Below are 16,465 nucleotides of genomic sequence, written 5' to 3' on the forward strand. Positions count from 1 at the left end.
GGCTGATGGATTTAGTCACAGTATGTCCCACCCCAAGGCCCAAAGCTTGAAGGCTGGGCATGGTTTTGCCTGCTGTGAGTGGGCAGTGCTTGCCTGCAGGGGAGCCCCCCGCAGCCGGGCCCCCCCTGCCCGGTGCCCCGCGGCTCCCGGCTGCCGCCTGACTCATGCCCAGGCAGGGAGTGGCGGGACGGCGTCGCCCCCACCCACGCAGGGCTGTTGTGCAACCGTGTGCAGACGGAGCCCGGAGCAGGTGCGGGAGTGGAGGGGTGGCTCCTGTGGGGTCAGAGCCGGGGTCAGTGCTCACTCCCCCCTCCATGTGGGTATCCGAGCCCCTTAGCTGGGTTTCCTGCAGTGCTGCCTTCTAGCAGCATCAGGAAGGGATCTTGGGATGGGGTGGAGGAGGATCTTGGTGCCCAAACCCACCAGCTCCATTGATGGTGGTGGTACCTTCTCTCCAGGATACTCTGCTCCAGAGCTGGTGGCTTCAGAGGAGAGACCCTGCCATACTCAGTGAGGAAGGGCTGCCTTGGCATGACCACGGATCCATCCCTGTGGCAGATGGTACCTGGCCAGATCCTGTGCATCCACAGCTCCCTGAGCTCTGCTCCCCTGGCCCTCCCTGACTGTGGGGACAGGGAGCTGGTGCTGTTGTGAGCACAGTCACACGCCGCTGCTTGGGGCTCTGTGCTTCTCTTTTCCTGTGTGAGGTGCAGCCACCGTGGCAGGGCTGTCAGTGAAGCAAGGAGGGCACAACATCATCACTTTATTCCCTCCCCTTAAGTAATCCTGGAGCTGGATGAGACCCTAAGAAGAAGCAAACACATTTGCTGCTGTGGCCTCATTGGGTCTGTTCACCCAGGTGCGTCCATCCAGCCTCTGTCCCTGGTGGAAGGTGACCCTGCAACCCAGGGCAAAGCCTGGCCCCGTCGCCTCTGCGGGAACAAACCCCCCCACGCCATCCGTGTTTGTGTGGGCGTTTGCCGCGATGTGCAGATAACGCCTGGGACCGGCAGTGCCGGAGGGCAGGGTCACTACATGGGACCCCAAGGCACCAGTGGCAGCCTGCTCCTTCCTTCTTCCTCCTTGGTGACGAGCCAGCCCCTGCCAGGGGTTATTGGCCATGCAGCCAAGTGTGGAGGGACCTGACAGCAACCAGGAGGGTGGATGGGGGTGCAGAGCCCAGGACTGACCCACCCCTCAGAGATGTTTGGGACCCCTGTCCCCACCTACTGTCCCTGTGCCTTTAGGCCAAGTGACTTTGAACCCCCTGGCCTGCTCCCCAGGGGTTGGGGACCCCAGCCGTGGGCTGTCAACAGTGGGGTCAGCCTGGGAAGGACCGTAAAGCTTCCCATGGCAAAACGGGTGTGGCCCTCAGCATCAGCGGGTCCTCAGAATTGGGACGCTGCCACCACCTCAGCGCGGGCTGCGAGGACACAGAGACGTCAGTGCCCCAGGCAGGGCACGTGGTGTCCCTGTCCCCCCACCTGGGGGAGCGCTCACCGGTGGAGCCACTCGCTGCGCGCTCCCTTGAGAGGGTGAGAGCTGCAGCTCTGTCGCCTTCCTCCCTGACACCGAAGAGGCGCCATGGGGTGCCGGGGCCCGTGGCCGCTCTGGAGCTGGGTGCTGTGGGGGTTCTGGGTGCTGCCAGGTAAGTGCCAAGGTCTCTCGCACCGCTGCCGGGCTGGCCGGGTGGCCGCGGTACCACGGGGGTGATGGGCTGCAAACCCTCCGGCTGCTAGAGTGCTGCAAGGTCGAGCCCGAGTGCCCGGCCGGGGTTTGCCGTGTCTGTCCGCGGGTGCCAAAGCTTTGTCACGGTCCCCGGTGGCAGCAGGGGAACTTGGCGGGAATTGTGTATGCAATGGGGAGACTCACACTGGGGGAAGGTGCCTGTCCTGTTCTTGGTGTTGGTCCTCCCGCAGAAGGGAGGAGGGGTGGGGGTGATGGCGACTTCGGGCTGGTCTTTCCCTCATCCTGACCTCACTCACCTTCTGCATCAGCCGGGGAGATGAAGGGGCAGCCTCTTGTCCTCACGCTGGACCCGTCCGAGTCGGGCAGCACCTCCTATGTGGCCGACAGCACCAGCTCCGAGCTGCCTTCAGAGCTGGGCATGTGCCAGGGGCTCCCCACAGCCGCAGCCGCACGGGCAGAGCTCTCCCCTCCCTCCGGCCCGACCCCCGCCTCCGCGGGCAGCCAGAGCTCAGGTAAGGCCGGCAGGCACTGGCCGCGGGCAGGCTCCTGCCTGCCGGGGCCGCGGTGGGGCTGATCCAGCTGGAGCTGCCTTGTCTCGCTCCACAGGCATCCTGGTGCCACAGGCAACAGCGAGTGGGCTGGCCCCAGCTGGAGGTGGTGGCGAGCAGGAGGGGCCTCCCAGCTCGGCAGCTCTCCCTGGGGGTCCAGCAAGGCAAGGCAGCCCCCAGGCAGGGTCAGGGGCTGGGGTCTCCTCTCCAGGTGCTGCCAGCCACCCAACCAGCGTCCCTCCAGCTCCCACCACCACTTGGCACATGCAGCCTCTGTCCTTCAAGCCAACAGTGGGTCTTGCCCTGCGTGCTGTCACCGTGGAGCAGCTGCCAGTGACAGCACGGACCACAGAGCCGCTGCTCCCCCAGGATGGGCACAGCACAGCGACACCATCCCCCAGCATGAGCAGGAGCTCTGCTGAGCCACACAGTACTGCCATGCTCGTGTCCCAGGAGGTCACAGTAGGCCTGGATGAGGTCACCTCACCTTTGGCCACAGCTGCCAGCATCTCTCAGGACAGGGCCAGCCCCGTGAAGATGGCAGCAGCCGCAGCCAGTCCCCCCTACACAGCGGCTGAGGGAGCCAGCATGGCAGCCCCACCATCTGCAGACCCTCCAAGTACATCCTTGGCAAAGGTCACCTTTTCTCCTACCACTACTGGCACCAGCAAGGCTACAGAGCCAGGGACACAAACCTTACCCAGCACTGACCACAGTGCCTCACAGGACACTCCTGGGCCTCTCTCTCAGCTGCCTGCAGCCCTTTTGTCTGAGCTCCCTGATGGCGCTGTGCTGGGCACACAGGGGACGCTTCTCCCCAGCCACAGCACAGCTCCAGGCACTGCCGGACGTGGGCTGCCCAGAGACGAGGCTGTCCTCCAGCCCCAGGCCACCACACAAGCTGCAGGCACACGGGCTGCAGCGATGGATGTCGTAGCTGGAGAGCACATCCCACCTCTTGGAAGCACCAGTGCTGAGCTGGTGTCCATCACGAATGAGGCCAGTACCAAAGCCACAGCAGGCACTGCCATCCCAGAGACCAAGGACACACCAGAGGGGCTCAGCGGGAGTCTGTCCCCCTATGCAGCTCTCAACGACCCTGATGATCCCTCTTCAGGGCCCTTTCCACACTCCATGGGCTCTCTGCTCCCTCAGTCCCTCTCAACAGGCCTTGGGACCACCACAGCAGAGGCAGCTACAGGTGGATCTCCTCCAACCACTGCCAGCATGGCCACGCCTTTGTCCCTCACAGGCCCCAGTGGAGCAAAGGCAGACAGGGCCCCCCGAGCTGCTGCTGCACTGCCACCTTCCATTGCTGCGTTTGGCATCGGGACTGTGCCAGCTACCCATCCATCCTCCTTCGTTAGCAACACTCCAGCCGGTGAAGCAGGGATGGGATCAGCATCACTGGCCAGTGGCAGTGCCACCACAATGCCAGGGGACACTGAAGCCACCCTGCCTGTGCCTGATGCGCACCCCAGCCACAGCCAGCCAGGTCCCACAGGAGGCTCAACAACCCTAGGAACTGGTGTCACACCCAGATCTGCACTAACTCCAATGCTCTGGGCTGGGGCCCGAATTGTGGAAGTTCCAGGGACAGAGATGCCATCATCCAACACTGCACCAGGCACTGGCAGCGCTGTATCAGATACCCCTGGGGAACCCAGAGCAGTCACTGTTCCCATGGCATCACAAGCAGATGGCCCTCCTCTCCTGGAAGGCAGAGGCAATGTAGGGGTGGCTCTGGAAGTGTCCCCATCCAGCATTCCCCAAGAGACAGCAACAGTCATGTCTCCACTGTCCCTGACTGCCCCACTGCAAGCAATGGGGGCTTCAGGTGTTCTCCAGCCTGATGGCAGCACCACAGGACGAGCAATGGGGAGGGAGTTCCTGGAGGCAAGCACGGAGGAGAACCCAGGTGCCAGTGCAGTGAGGCCAGCTGCCAGCCATGTGATTGTCACTGCCAGGCCATCACCAGAGCCACCTGCCACTGAGGACAAGCCCCCAGATGGGATCACTTCACTGGCTGTTGGCCACAAAAATGTGTGGGAGGCTACAGCTGCAGCCAGGACAGGTGCCACAGGTACCCCTGCCCATGTGGACACCACCCGCTCTGAGAGCAGCACCGAGGGTGCAGCACCTTCAGCCACCACCAGCAGCACCCGTGTCCCTGACTCCAATGCCACAGGCACAAGCCTGGCCACCATGCTGGCCACCACACCAGCCATCAGCACATTCCCCAGCAACGCTAACCTGCCAAGCACCTCAACAAGCTGGGAGACTTTTGTGACCAGGGTCACAGCATCAGCTGCCACAGCACTGGCCACCAGCACCAGCAGTGTCCCATCCCTTGCTGTAACACACAGCGAGACAGGCAGGGGTGGACAGCCTGTCCCGTCCCCAGCAGCACATACCCCCTTGGTGGAGACAACTCTTGGATCCTGGGGCATCCCTGGTCCCAACACTGCTGTTGATGTGTCTGGTTCTCCCCTCCCCAGCCTGCACAGCCCAGCTGAGGAGGCAGCAACAGCCCCCTCGTCCCTGCGTGGTGTTGGTGCAGCTGGGGTGACAGCAGCCGGACAGACTCCCACGGAGTCACCAACAGGAACCACTTCTACATCCATCAGCTACCATGACATGGGACAGGCAGCGAGCACGTCACCTCCTGCCTTCCAGACATCTCCAGGGGCACCTGTCTGGAAGGGGAAAACAGCCATCAGCACAGCCAGCACCACAGCTACTGCTGCAGGGAACACCATGACCAGCACCACAGGCAGCACCACGGCCATTGCTGCAGGGAACAGCAGTGCCACCACTGCAGGGAACACCAGTGCCACCACTGCCACCTCTGCAGACAGCACCACTGCCACCACTGCAGGGAACAGCACTGCCACCACTGCCACCACTGCAGGGAACACCAGTGCCACCACTGCCACCACTGCAGGGAACAGCACTGCCACCACTGCAGGGAACACCACTGCCACCACTGCCACCACTGCCACCACTGCAGGGAACAGCACTGCCACCACTGCAGGGAACACCACTGCCAGCACTGCAGGGAACACCACTGCCAGCACTGCCACCACTGCCACCACTGCAGGGAACAGCACTGCCACCACTGCAGGGAACACCAGTGCCACCACTGCAGGGACCACTGCCACCACTGCCACCACTGCAGAGAACACCAGTGCCATCACTGCCACCACTGCCACCACTGCAGGGAACAGCACTGCCACCACTGCAGAGAACACCAGTGCCATCACTGCCACCACTGCCACCACTGCAGGGAACAGCACTGCCACCACTGCAGAGAACACCAGTGCCATCACTGCCACCACTGCCACCACTGCAGGGAACAGCACTGCCACCACTGCAGAGAACACCAGTGCCATCACTGCCACCACTGCCACCACTGCAGGGAACAGCACTGCCACCACTGCAGAGAACACCAGTGCCATCACTGCCACCACTGCCACCACTGCAGGGAACAGCACTGCCACCACTGCAGGGAACACTACTGCCACTACTGCCACCAGTGCAGGCAGTACCAAGGCCATCACTGCAGGAGGCACCACGGCTGTTGCATCCACAGCCCCAGTGAGCCCAGCTGAGGAGGTGGGAAGTCTCCCAGCCCCAGGCACCACGGCGCCAGTGAGAACACCAGCCACCACCAGCCCTGCCACTGCCCTGGGTCATGCCTTTGGGACACAGAGAGGACCATCCACCGAACTGAGCACAGCTGCCCACACCACCACAGGGCACAGAGCTCCTGTACCAGAGCCTCAACCCACCCATGAGCATATCAGTAAGTAGATTTCTTTTTCCCAAAGACAAGAGTAGAAAAGGGGTGTTCAGCCAGTCAAGCACTGTAATGGATGAGGGTACAGCTGGTCCAGGGTATCTCATCTGCATTGCACATTGGGCTGCCAGATTCATGGGAAAAAGCAAAATAGGACATTTGAGAACATCCCAAAAGTGGGTTGAAAATTGGGTTACAATCCATCAGAGCACAGGCACAGCATCCTGGCAGCAAGCAGGTTGGTTTGTCCTGGCTGCAGGATGGATAAAGCAGACATTAATGGTTTTATACCTCTTTCATTGATCTCCTGCTCATGGCAGAGCCAGCAGCCTCACTCTACCCCTTTGGCGTGGAAGGAGGGGACCAAGAGTACGTCCAGAGGATGGTGGATTTTAACTCACCTCTGTTCAAGCCAGAAATTGGATTTCCCTTTGGGAAGTCACTGCGAGATGCTCTCTATGTGAGTGCCCCTCTTGGTGAGCATATAATGGATGTGCTGCCTTTTTGGTTAAAAAAAACGAACAAACATGGAAATGGAGCAGAAACCAAATTTCATCTGAATATCTTTTTTTTTTTACATTTAAAATGATTGGTTTCTGCTCACCCATGGAGGCTAAAAGCTATCCCGGTCAGCAAATTACAAGTTCTTTTGGTTAGTTTACAGATAATGGACAGATCATTTTTCCACCCACGGACAACTATGTCCCATCCAACCCCAACCCCCCTCCCCGGGGCTTCACAGGCCGGGAGAGCTTGCCAATGGTGGCTGTCTTTTGGGATGATGCAGACTTTTCCAAGGGTGTTGGCACCACTTGGTACCAGGTGAGGGCCACCAGAGGTGTTCTCCTGAGAAAATCCAGTTCTCGTCTCAGTCATTTAATTCTCTCTCTTGTCATCTGTCAGGAGTACTCCACACTCAGCTCTACCCAAGACTCTGTTGTCCAAGATGTGGAAGCAAAGATTGAGAAATACCTAAAAATCTCCTATGTAGCAAAATGGACCTTGAAGGTGACATGGGAGAAAGCTCCAGCATACCCATCCCGGAGGGATGACCCTCAGGTGAGCAGTGGGTGACAGAGAGGACCGTAGGTGACTGTTTCAAGTCTCACTGCCTCAGTCTGCACTGCAGAAGAGCAGGGGAGTGCTGAGGGGGTGCCTTGGGTTTCTCCAGACAAACACCTACCAGGCAGTGCTCACCACCGATGGGGTCAGCTCCTTCGCCCTGCTGCTCTACCAGGACGGGGGCATGCGCTGGGACTACTCCAAGCTGGCTGCAGCCAACGTGCTGATCGGCTTCTCCAGGTGCTGCACGCCTGTCACCAGGGTTTGGGACAGCAGAGATTGGTTCCAGCACTGTGTTCAGACTGTCAAAGGCATTACCCCCAGGAGAGCCCAGCTCCCACTCCTGGAGCAACCCTGCCCCATTTAAACCCCTCCTCCTGCAAACTGCAGCCGTTCCCACCCCAGCTTCTGTATGGGGAGAGGAGGAGGGTTGTGTTGGAAGGATGACCTGAAACCTCCTCTCTCCACACAGTGGCAATGGCTATGCCCAAAACAACAAGCTGACTCAGAAGCCACCAGCTGTCAAGTACCGACCAGACCAGCACAGCAGCACCGGTTTTGGTATGGCACCAGGGGGCTTTGGGGTGGTGGGTGGGCATGGAAGGGGCTCTGTGCTCTGTGCCAGGAGCATGTCCCCAGCACCCACCCCTGGGAGGTGATGGGCCAGTGAAACCACTGGGCAAGAGCTGGCCACCAACAGCAGACTGTGGGGTGTCTTATGTCCTCCTGTGCCTTGCCACTGCCCTGCTGGCTCTAGAGGGAGCCTGGAGACCTCGTGTGAGGTCAGTGGCCAGGGACAGCTGTCCCACGGGATCCCTCAGCACAATTTGAGACCCTGGCTGAGCGATGTTGTTCTGGTTGTTCCCCAGATGTGCGTGGGCTGTGGATTTACAGACTGGACAGTCGCTCCCGGGTGAATTACAGGCTGCAGTGCCTGGCGTGGCTGGACACAGAGCCAGCGCCGGCCACCTGGAACAGCCAGCTGCCACCATGCCCCTGCTCCCGGCCCCAGGCAGAGCTGGATCCCCGCTACCGCTGGAGTAGAGGTGCCAAGGACAGACCCCCATCACCAGCTGCAGGGTGGGGGGATGGTGCCCTCCTGCTCTGGGGGTGGCTGTGATCCCCCCACTATTTCAGGCCTGGCGGACACCTCTGTGAAGATGCTGCGCACTGCGTCCCCCAGCCCAGCTGGAGCTGGGGTACGATGTCTGTACCAAGGTGGGAGCTTGCTCGAAGGCTGGCAGGAGAGAGCATGGAGCCCCCCCTTCCACGCTGCCACTGGTAACTGGCATTCCCTGAAATACCCCAAGCATCAAGCACAGGCAGAGCAAGGGCCCTGACACACCCAATCCTGTTCCTCCACAGACAGGGAGCTGGAAGCATTCGACTGGTGCTGCCGGCGTGTGAGGAAGCCCCTGTTCTGTGCCAGGTTTGCTGAGAAGAGGCCGAGGGTTGGCTGTGAAGGATACGTGCCACCCACCCCCGGTGAGTCCCCAGGCTCTACCTCTGCTGTGCCAGGGCACTGAGCTGTGCATGGACCCCATGCATTAGCCACACTTTGCAATACACCAGTGGGAACTGCTGAGCCACCACTGAGCAGCTCTGAGGCTTTTCTCCTCCCTGAACTGACACCAGCATTTGCTCTTCTTCCTCTGCCTAAAACATTTCCGTCTGCTTTGGACCCCAGCTGGTGCCTTTGGAGACCCTCACATCACCACCCTGGATGGACTCACCTACACCTTCAATGGGCTCGGGGACTTTGTCCTGCTGCTGGCCAGCGATGCCCAGACCAGCTTCATTTTGCAGGGGCGCACAGCACAGACTGGCACGGCCCAGGCCACCAACTTTGTGGCCTTTGCTGCCCAGTACATCTCCAACACCACCACAACAGTGAGTAGGAGTGTCCTGAGTATGAGTTTGAGTCTCTAATGGGAGACACCTCTCTGGCAAGCTGGGCATCACCTCCACATCACCTACAACTGGGTGGGACCTGAGAGGTATCTTCTCTCCTTTTCCTGCCACCTCCCACCACTCCAGCAAAGTACTATTAGTGGTGGGATGGACTAATGTTCACCAGGCACAGGTCTAACACCTCCTGCAAACAGGCCAACAAGGACTGGAAACCCTGGAGGAACATGGTCTGCTTCACCTTTTTCATTGCACATTATTTGTCCTGACACTTTCACACAAGTGACTGCTGTTCCTGAGCAGGATTGCTCCCCATACCCATTTAGCTTCATTAAGCAGAATTTCCTGATGTCACCAGGAACAGGCATTGAATAGCATGAGGAGGGAGCTCAGAGCTGGAGCCCCCCAGCACAGCTCTCCATGCTGTCAAAATCAACTGGGCAGTGGTGGTGGCCTGGGTGTGCCCCTTGCCAGCAGTGACAGGCAGCTGGCTGTCCTCCTGTGTGCAAACATCAAAGCTGCTCTACTGTGTGTCTGCTGGGACAGAGTTAGTAACTGTCCCCAGCATGGAGGGACAGTAGGAAGGGACAAGCAGAGGGGCTGATTGGGACATCCACCACAATTTTCAGGTTGAATGGACCTTGGGGAGCCAGGATGACATCCAAGTCCTCCTGAACAATGAAACCATCCCGTTTTCCTTTTCCCAAGGTGAGCAGGATCTGCTGTTAAATGCTAAGTGTATGTGAGGGGGACAGAGATGTCCCCATTCTGTGGCACCAGCCCTGCCAGTGTGAGGGCAGCCATCCTGAGATCCATTAAATGTCTCTCACCTGCACCTGTCTCTGATTTGGGTGGGGTGGGTGTGGAGCACTCCCCTCCAGGAGTCCATGGCTGTCATTTCAGATCCCAGCCTTGCACGGACTCTCCCTCTGTGCTCTCCTTCTCTTGCAGACCTGGGTGACGAGGTCTACTACAGCCCTGGTGTCCTGCTGGTCAACACCTCCTCTGTCACGGCCGTCTTCGATGGGACCGTGGCTGTCTCTGTCTCGGCCACCTCTGGGATGCTCAGCGTGGTCTGCAGCCTGCCCGACCGGTACCGCAGCAGCACCAGGGGCCTCCTGGGTGAGGGCTCCCACCACAGAGCCGGGGTGCAAATCCTCTTCCCACTCTAAAGTAGACTGGGAAACTGGGGAACTGTGCTTGTGAGGGCAGGGACACCTGGGTATAAGCTAAACTGGCCAGCACCAGAGAGGAAATCAACCATGGCATGGGGGATTCCAGCTCTGTGGTGATGCTCCACCAGGTGTGTGGGACCATGACCCTGCGGATGACTTCCAGATGCCAAATGGTACCAGCGTCCCTGTGAACAGTAGTGAAGAGGAGATCTACAGCTATGGGATGACCTGTAAGTCCAGGCTTAGGATCCTCCCTTATGATCCTCTCCTTCCTGCACCTTCTGACCATGCTTTGGCTTGAGATATTTAAACATTTGCCTGAGCAAATGCAATGCCAAGGAAAGGGGTCTGGTGTCCTCACTGCTCTGTGAAAAGGAATCCTAAAGTACAACAAACCTTAAAATGGCCTGTACCCATGGCCTGCTCTCTTGCAGGGGCTGTTGGGGAGCACTGCCTGTTCACTCAGCCTCTGGACTCACCAGCACTGAACTTCACACCCTTCTTCTTGTCTCGGCTGCGGCAGGAGAATGAAAGCCAGTACCAGCTGGCAGCCTTGCAGTGTCACAGCAGCAAGGAGTGCATCTACGATGCGCTGAGCACAGGGAACCTGGCCCTGGGCCTGGCCACCCAGAGCCTGGCAGCAGACTTCCAGCAGAGGAAGACAGCACTTAGTAAGTGGAGCACATCCTCACCTCTGAGAGGGCATGGCTTGGATGTAATTGGGCAGTGCCTTTCTCCTTTCCTCTTCTCTCTTGCTTCATATGAGATAGAAGAGAAGCCACCAAGGTCTTGGATTTGCACTGCCCAGCTGGCTTGTCTCCAGTCCTGGGAGATGCCACCAGCAGGACAGTTGCCACCATTTCCTGGAACTGCATTTCTGGCTATGCTCCAAACCTGGGAGATGCCACCATGCTGTGTAACATAGGGGCCTTGCTGGTGGGCAGCCACGACAGCACCTGCCTGGGGTCCCATCCTCACCAGGAGGGACTCACAGACAAGGCATGACAAGGCCACATGTGTGCTGGGCTGCTCTTTCCTCAGATGCCTTCCCTCCCATCATCTCTGGTGACACATCAATCACAGCCTTCAGGACAGAGAAGGTCAGAAGGCAGTACCATGCTTCGGGCGCAGGCACACGCTTCATTCCCCATCTCTCACCAGAGCTCACCATATCAGGTAAGGAAGGAGAGAGGGAGCAGCTGGGATGGGAAAGAATGGGATGCAATTCCTCTGCCACCTCTAACTCCCACCTCTCCTCCTGGCAGAGAATGGCACCCTGATATGGGAGCCCCGTGGCATAGCCCCATTCACCTTCAACCTGGAGGCTGTTGGGTCCAACAACATCTCTGCGCTCCTCCAGCTCCGCTTCACCCTTTGCAGATGCAGCAGGAGCCAGGAGTGTGACTATAGCAACACTGTCACTCTCAAGGAGTCCTCCTTGCAGGTAGTGTGCCAGAGAGCTCCTCTGGTGACACACTGTGCCTGTCCCCATGCCAGCTGTGCTGGCTGTCTTCTCTGTCCACCCATCCTCCTCAGCTTCCCTGAGCCAGTGTCACTATTCCCTTCCCAGCTGGCAGCCTGCAGATGTGACAGTGGCTACTCAGGTGCCTTCTGCCAGGACCCTCCGGACCCCTGCTCCCAGGGATGCTTCCCTGGCGTGGGATGTGACCCTTTCAGTGGCTGTGGGCCCTGTCCAGCTGGCCTGACAGGGGATGGACAGCACTGCTCAGGTGACAGGGGCTCACACCGTGGCCATGGGGACCGCAGCCAAGGTTTGTCCCGGTGCCATGGTGCGCTGCCCCGGCAGATATCGACGAGTGCGCGCAGGGGATGGAGTGCCCGGGGAACAGCACCTGCACCAACACTGTGGGCAGCTACGTCTGCTCCTGCCTGGACAGTCAGCAGGGTGAGTGTGGAGTCCCTGGCAGGCATGGTCCTCGTCCTCATCACCCCCAGGCTCTGTGGAAGAGAGTTCCTGAGGGACCCAGGCTGGCTGGAGAGGAGAGAAGGGGGAGCTGGCTGAGCTCTGTGCCCAAGCCCTTGCTGTCATTTGCAGAAGGGACCAGAGTCCAGCCACCACTCGTGTTCCCAGGCTGTTGATCTCACTAATCCGCTGGGAAGCGAAATTTTTCCCATGCAATTTTTCTCCTTGAGAAAAAAATTCTCATCACAGCAAAGTTCAAATGCACATGCGGAGGGTGGGGGCTAAATCAAGCCCTGTTTTCAGATTGCTTTGGTGGGGTCGAGTTGATGGCTTTTGCTCTTGTTCTAATGCTGGGATTTAAGAAGGGCAAATGGCTCCAGCTGGAAGGAGGAGGAGCGGGGCTTTTCCTTGAATTTATATTAAAACTCCCAACACATAAAAGAAAAGCAAAAGTCGGAAGAAAGGCCTTATGGAGCAGCTGAGGATGGCTCAGAGAGCTGGGGCTCTGCCCTGCAGCCAGGTTCATGCCTGCCATGCTCTCCATCACACAGGTGAGAGGCCAGGCTGTGGCTCAGCTTGCAGCTACCATTCCTGCCCTGAGGGCTACTGCAGCAACAGGGGACACTGCCACCTTCACCCCATCACCTGTGCCCCCACCTGCACCTGCCCCCCAGCCTTCATCGACCAGCACTGCCTGGTGGCAGGAGGGGATTTTCAGCCACTGCCCAGCACAGGTGGGTACCTGTGCCTGGCGAGGGGTGAAACCCAACCCCACTCACCCTGGTCCTGGCCAGAGCCACCACTGTGGCTTTCTCCCAGCAGGTCTCCCTCGGAGAAGCATCCAGATAAGGATCAAGATACTGCAAAACACCACTGCTGAGGAAGTCAACAGCACTGTATGTCACTGGAGGGGGTGGGCTCAGAGCAGGGGACACACTGGCATACTGGGCAGCATGGCAGCTGGGGGTGCCCATGCCTCTGTATGCCATCCCATGGGATGTCTGGAGGTCCAACAGATCCACAAGCCCAGAGGGAGGAAGCACCAATTGCATGATGATGGCTGCAGCCCTGGCCCTGTGCCAAGTCCCCAGCAAATGAACCAAAGGCCAGAGCAACCCTTGGGGCTTGGCTACAATGCCTGCATCACTCTTCAACCTTTCCCCATGCTGGTGTCATTCTGCCTCCCTCTAATGCCTTCCTGCTCCTCCTGCTGCAGGTCTCAGCCATCCTGGGCTCCCTGGAGGTCAAGGCTTTCCAGAGCAACACCAACATCACCCAGATGTGAGTCAGATGTGAAGCAGCCCATGGCCACTCCAAGGATGTGGTGGGGCAGGGCTGAGTGTGGGGCCAGAGAGTTTGGTGCACAAAGGACACTTTCCCCCAGCTCAGAGTCTGTTTTTCCAGCTGATGCTGGTAAACCCTTGGAGACACAAAGCACCTTCCACTCCTGCCCCACCCCTTCTTTACCATTGCCCAGATGGGAATACTGAGGCATGGTGAGGCTCAGTCACTCTGAGAGGCAGCAGCTCCGCCAGCAGCCCTCTCTTTTCCCCACAGGACAGACAGCGATGGCTTCACCTTCGTGGTGGTGTCCGAGTTTGCCTACGACAGCCGCGGCACCGTCATCCGCTTCCTGAACCAGGAGCTGCCCGCGGCCGTCACCGGCGCCTTCAACGCGCGGCGCGGGCGGCGGGAGGCGGGCGCGGGGCTCCTCTTCCAGCGCCTGCACCAGGACAACATCACCGACCTCGTGAAGCGTGAGTTGCTCCTGGCACTGTGCTGGGGAGTGTGAGAGGAGTACCCCCTGTCCCCATTGTCCCCAGAACCCTGCGTGCCCCAGGGGTCGGTTCACACCCACGGGGGAGGTGGGTGGGCAGCCTCCCAACCCTAGGCACAGATCCAGCTTGGGGAGGCTTGGGAAACAATCAAGGGGTGTTGCTGCAAGGCCGAACCCCTATGCTTTCTCTCCCCAGTGACAGTGGATGAGCTGAGGGACTATTTCCCCTGCTCTCTGTACGGCTACAAAGGCTACCAGCTCCACTACATGGACACCATCGGCTTCATCTGCATCTCCCCGTGCAAGATGGGCTACTGCCAGCACGGTGGCCAGTGCCAGCACCTGCCCGAGGGGCCCACGTGCAGGTAGCAGCAGCCCCGGGGTGGACAAGGCCACCACCCTGCACAGCTTCTCCCAGGGCATCACGGCTCCTCCCTCCCCATCCACAGCTGCCTGCCCTTCTCCATCTACTCCCCGGCCGGAGCCCGGTGTGAGTGGCTGGCCGTCAGCCTGGCTGCTTTCCTCGGCATCCTGCTGGGAGCCCTGGCTCTGCTCTGCCTCCTGTTTGCCATCGCCTGCCTGGCCCTGCGCCTCTGCCGCCAGCGCCGCCAGCACCGGGGGTGAGCCAGGGGCGGCACCTGCACAGGGGTGGGTGCTGGGCACATGGCAGGTCGGGTGTCAGAGGGAAAAACCGATCAAAAATCCACCTCTGAAAGATCCACCACTGGTTTGGGCAGGGGAACCCTGCCCTGGGAGAGGGGTTGGGTGACCTTTTAATATTTTCCAGCCCTTTTTCCAACATCTGCTGCTCAATAGCAGGTGCAATAGCATCAGTGGGTTGAATGTTTGCTTTCTTTTTTTCCCCCCATGTTAGAGAGTGTTTGCATTTCCTCCTCATCCCATCCAATACTTAGTTACAGATGGGTTTTCTATTTAATTTAAATTTTAATTTGCATACCACCCAAATGATTTCCACTGCAATTCACATGGGTCTTGAAGGAGATGGTCTGGAGTGTAAAAAAGCGGTTTAAGAATTGGACCTTGCTCTTCTGCAGAGCAGTGAGTTAACAGAAGAATGGCAAAATGCAAGGCTGGGGTGGAAGAACCAGCATCTCCTTCTCCCCTCCCCAGTCCTTGGTCCTGCGGTGTCACCACACTCAGGGGATCTCCCAGGCCCCTGGCTCTGGTTGGAGCTGTGTCCTGCCCCTGCTCCCAGCTCCCTGCCAGCCCTGGGGCCAGGGATCTCTGAGAAGTTCCTCTGTTCATTTGCACTTGTGGCAAGGCAAGAAATTGTGTGCACAACGGGGGCTTTTCCTCCTCTTACAGCCCCATCTCACCCCCACCGTCAGCCACTGCTCCCCTTTGCCATCTGACCCAGACAACAGCATGAGGCAGGGGCTCTCCCAGCCTCTGCTGACACGTTCTTCCTATTCTGTTCCCCCCTCTCAGGGCCAAGGAGACGTTGTGGAGGACACGGCCCTTCTCCTGTGAGTACATTGCCTGTAAAACTCCTCCCACTAAGGCTCTGCTTCACCCCAGTCCTCAAGCTCTGCTCACCTTCCCTGCTCCAGCTTTAACGATGGCAGGAGAACAAGCAGAGCCCACCATCTCCCACTCCCTGGAAAGGCATTGGAAACTGCAGCTCCAGGCTATTGACCCCTCAGCCCAGGTCTGCCCTGGGGTTACTGTTTCTGTGGGATGTTGGGGTGGGAGCTTTGGGCTGGGCTCTGAATCCTGCCCCTGTGCCTCATCCTGGAGCATCACCGATGCTTTGGCCAGCACTGGGATCCACAGCCCTGTCTGAGCTCGCTGCAAAGGGCAGAGCCAACACCACACTGACACATGGCCTGTTCCTCCTTTGCAGATAACAATCCAGAGACCCCACGTTATGCCTCTAAGCCAGTCCCCCCAGGAGCCCTAACCTTCCTCGGATCCTTTTCTGGCACCTCCAGGCTCACAGAGGAGCCAGACACTGCTGCCTGCTCTGCCACTTGCTCTCAAGGTCTCCAGCAGCAGCAGTACATGCAATCAGGGGACAGGCAGAGCCTTTTGGGTTCTGGGAGGATCCACTCTGGAGGAGGTGCTTTTTTGAATGTGTGTTTATGTTGGGTGACCAAAGCAGGAGGATTTCACCTTCCCCTGAGGACCTGCAGAGACCTGGGATCATCCTTGGATGTGTCTGCACCAGAGTATGTGCCTCTGCAATATAACCAGACCCTGCAGGGCCCCTGAGAGCAGGGCCAGGTGGGCAAATGCAGTGATTGTAATCCCTTAGGAACCAAATAGAATAAACCAAAAATGTTGTCTTGCTGTTAAATTTTCTGCACCTCAAGGGTCCCTACGCCATCCCTGCTTCACTGTCATTGAGCCTTCAAGTCCCTGCTTTCTGCTGGTCCCATCAACAGAGCCAAAGTGAATATGGATGTAAATTTTCTGGTGGCTTCATCCCCTCATTTTCCTTATACACCTGCACGTCTCCTCACACTGCTCTCATGGACACTGCTTACAGTGGCTCAGATCACACAGGTCAGGCTTTGGTCCCCACAAACATCCCACAGCCCTTCAGCCCTGGTGATTGAGAGA

At 58.8% G+C, this 16,465-nt stretch overlaps 1 protein-coding gene across 3 annotated transcripts; it reads left to right on the forward strand.

The window, feature by feature from the left end:
* Positions 1-1,399: 1,399 nt before the first annotated feature.
* On the forward strand, positions 1,400-16,213 carry MUC4 (mucin 4, cell surface associated). Of its 3 annotated transcripts, XM_063408410.1 has the most exons (29): positions 1,402-1,648; positions 1,998-2,201; positions 2,296-6,042; positions 6,357-6,496; positions 6,694-6,858; positions 6,940-7,095; positions 7,208-7,338; positions 7,571-7,659; positions 7,968-8,144; positions 8,236-8,379; positions 8,464-8,583; positions 8,786-8,988; positions 9,636-9,714; positions 9,958-10,128; positions 10,310-10,411; positions 10,616-10,852; positions 11,223-11,357; positions 11,447-11,625; positions 11,752-11,911; positions 11,989-12,087; positions 12,657-12,839; positions 12,928-13,001; positions 13,322-13,386; positions 13,663-13,862; positions 14,079-14,247; positions 14,332-14,502; positions 15,332-15,369; positions 15,454-15,551; positions 15,747-15,938. In XM_063408410.1, the coding sequence occupies exons 1-29, from the start codon at positions 1,585-1,587 to the stop codon at positions 15,801-15,803; spliced, it is 7,557 nt and encodes a 2,518-aa protein (XP_063264480.1). In that variant the 5' UTR covers positions 1,402-1,584; the 3' UTR covers positions 15,804-15,938. The 3 variants fall into 3 exon arrangements, with proteins under 3 accessions (XP_063264478.1, XP_063264479.1, XP_063264480.1); XM_063408408.1 differs by lacking the exon at positions 15,454-15,551 and having other exon boundaries at positions 1,400-1,648; positions 15,747-16,213; XM_063408409.1 differs by lacking the exon at positions 15,454-15,551 and having other exon boundaries at positions 1,400-1,648; positions 2,449-6,042; positions 15,747-16,213.
* The last annotated feature ends 252 nt before the right edge of the window (positions 16,214-16,465 follow it).

This window comes from Prinia subflava, chromosome 11 (genome assembly GCF_021018805.1).
Source record: "Prinia subflava isolate CZ2003 ecotype Zambia chromosome 11, Cam_Psub_1.2, whole genome shotgun sequence".
Classification (NCBI taxonomy): domain Eukaryota; kingdom Metazoa; phylum Chordata; class Aves; order Passeriformes; family Cisticolidae; genus Prinia; species Prinia subflava.

Bases quoted from the DNA above. Each gene is read 5' to 3' on its own strand.
- MUC4 (XM_063408408.1), top strand. From the start codon at position 1,585: ATGGGGTGCCGGGGCCCGTGGCCGCTCTGGAGCTGGGTGCTGTGGGGG. The intron at 6,859-6,939 runs GTGAGGGCCACC...GTCATCTGTCAG, and splicing joins TTGGCACCACTTGGTACCAG to GAGTACTCCACACTCAGCTC. The intron at 11,358-11,446 runs GTAAGGAAGGAG...TCCTCCTGGCAG, and splicing joins ACCAGAGCTCACCATATCAG to AGAATGGCACCCTGATATGG.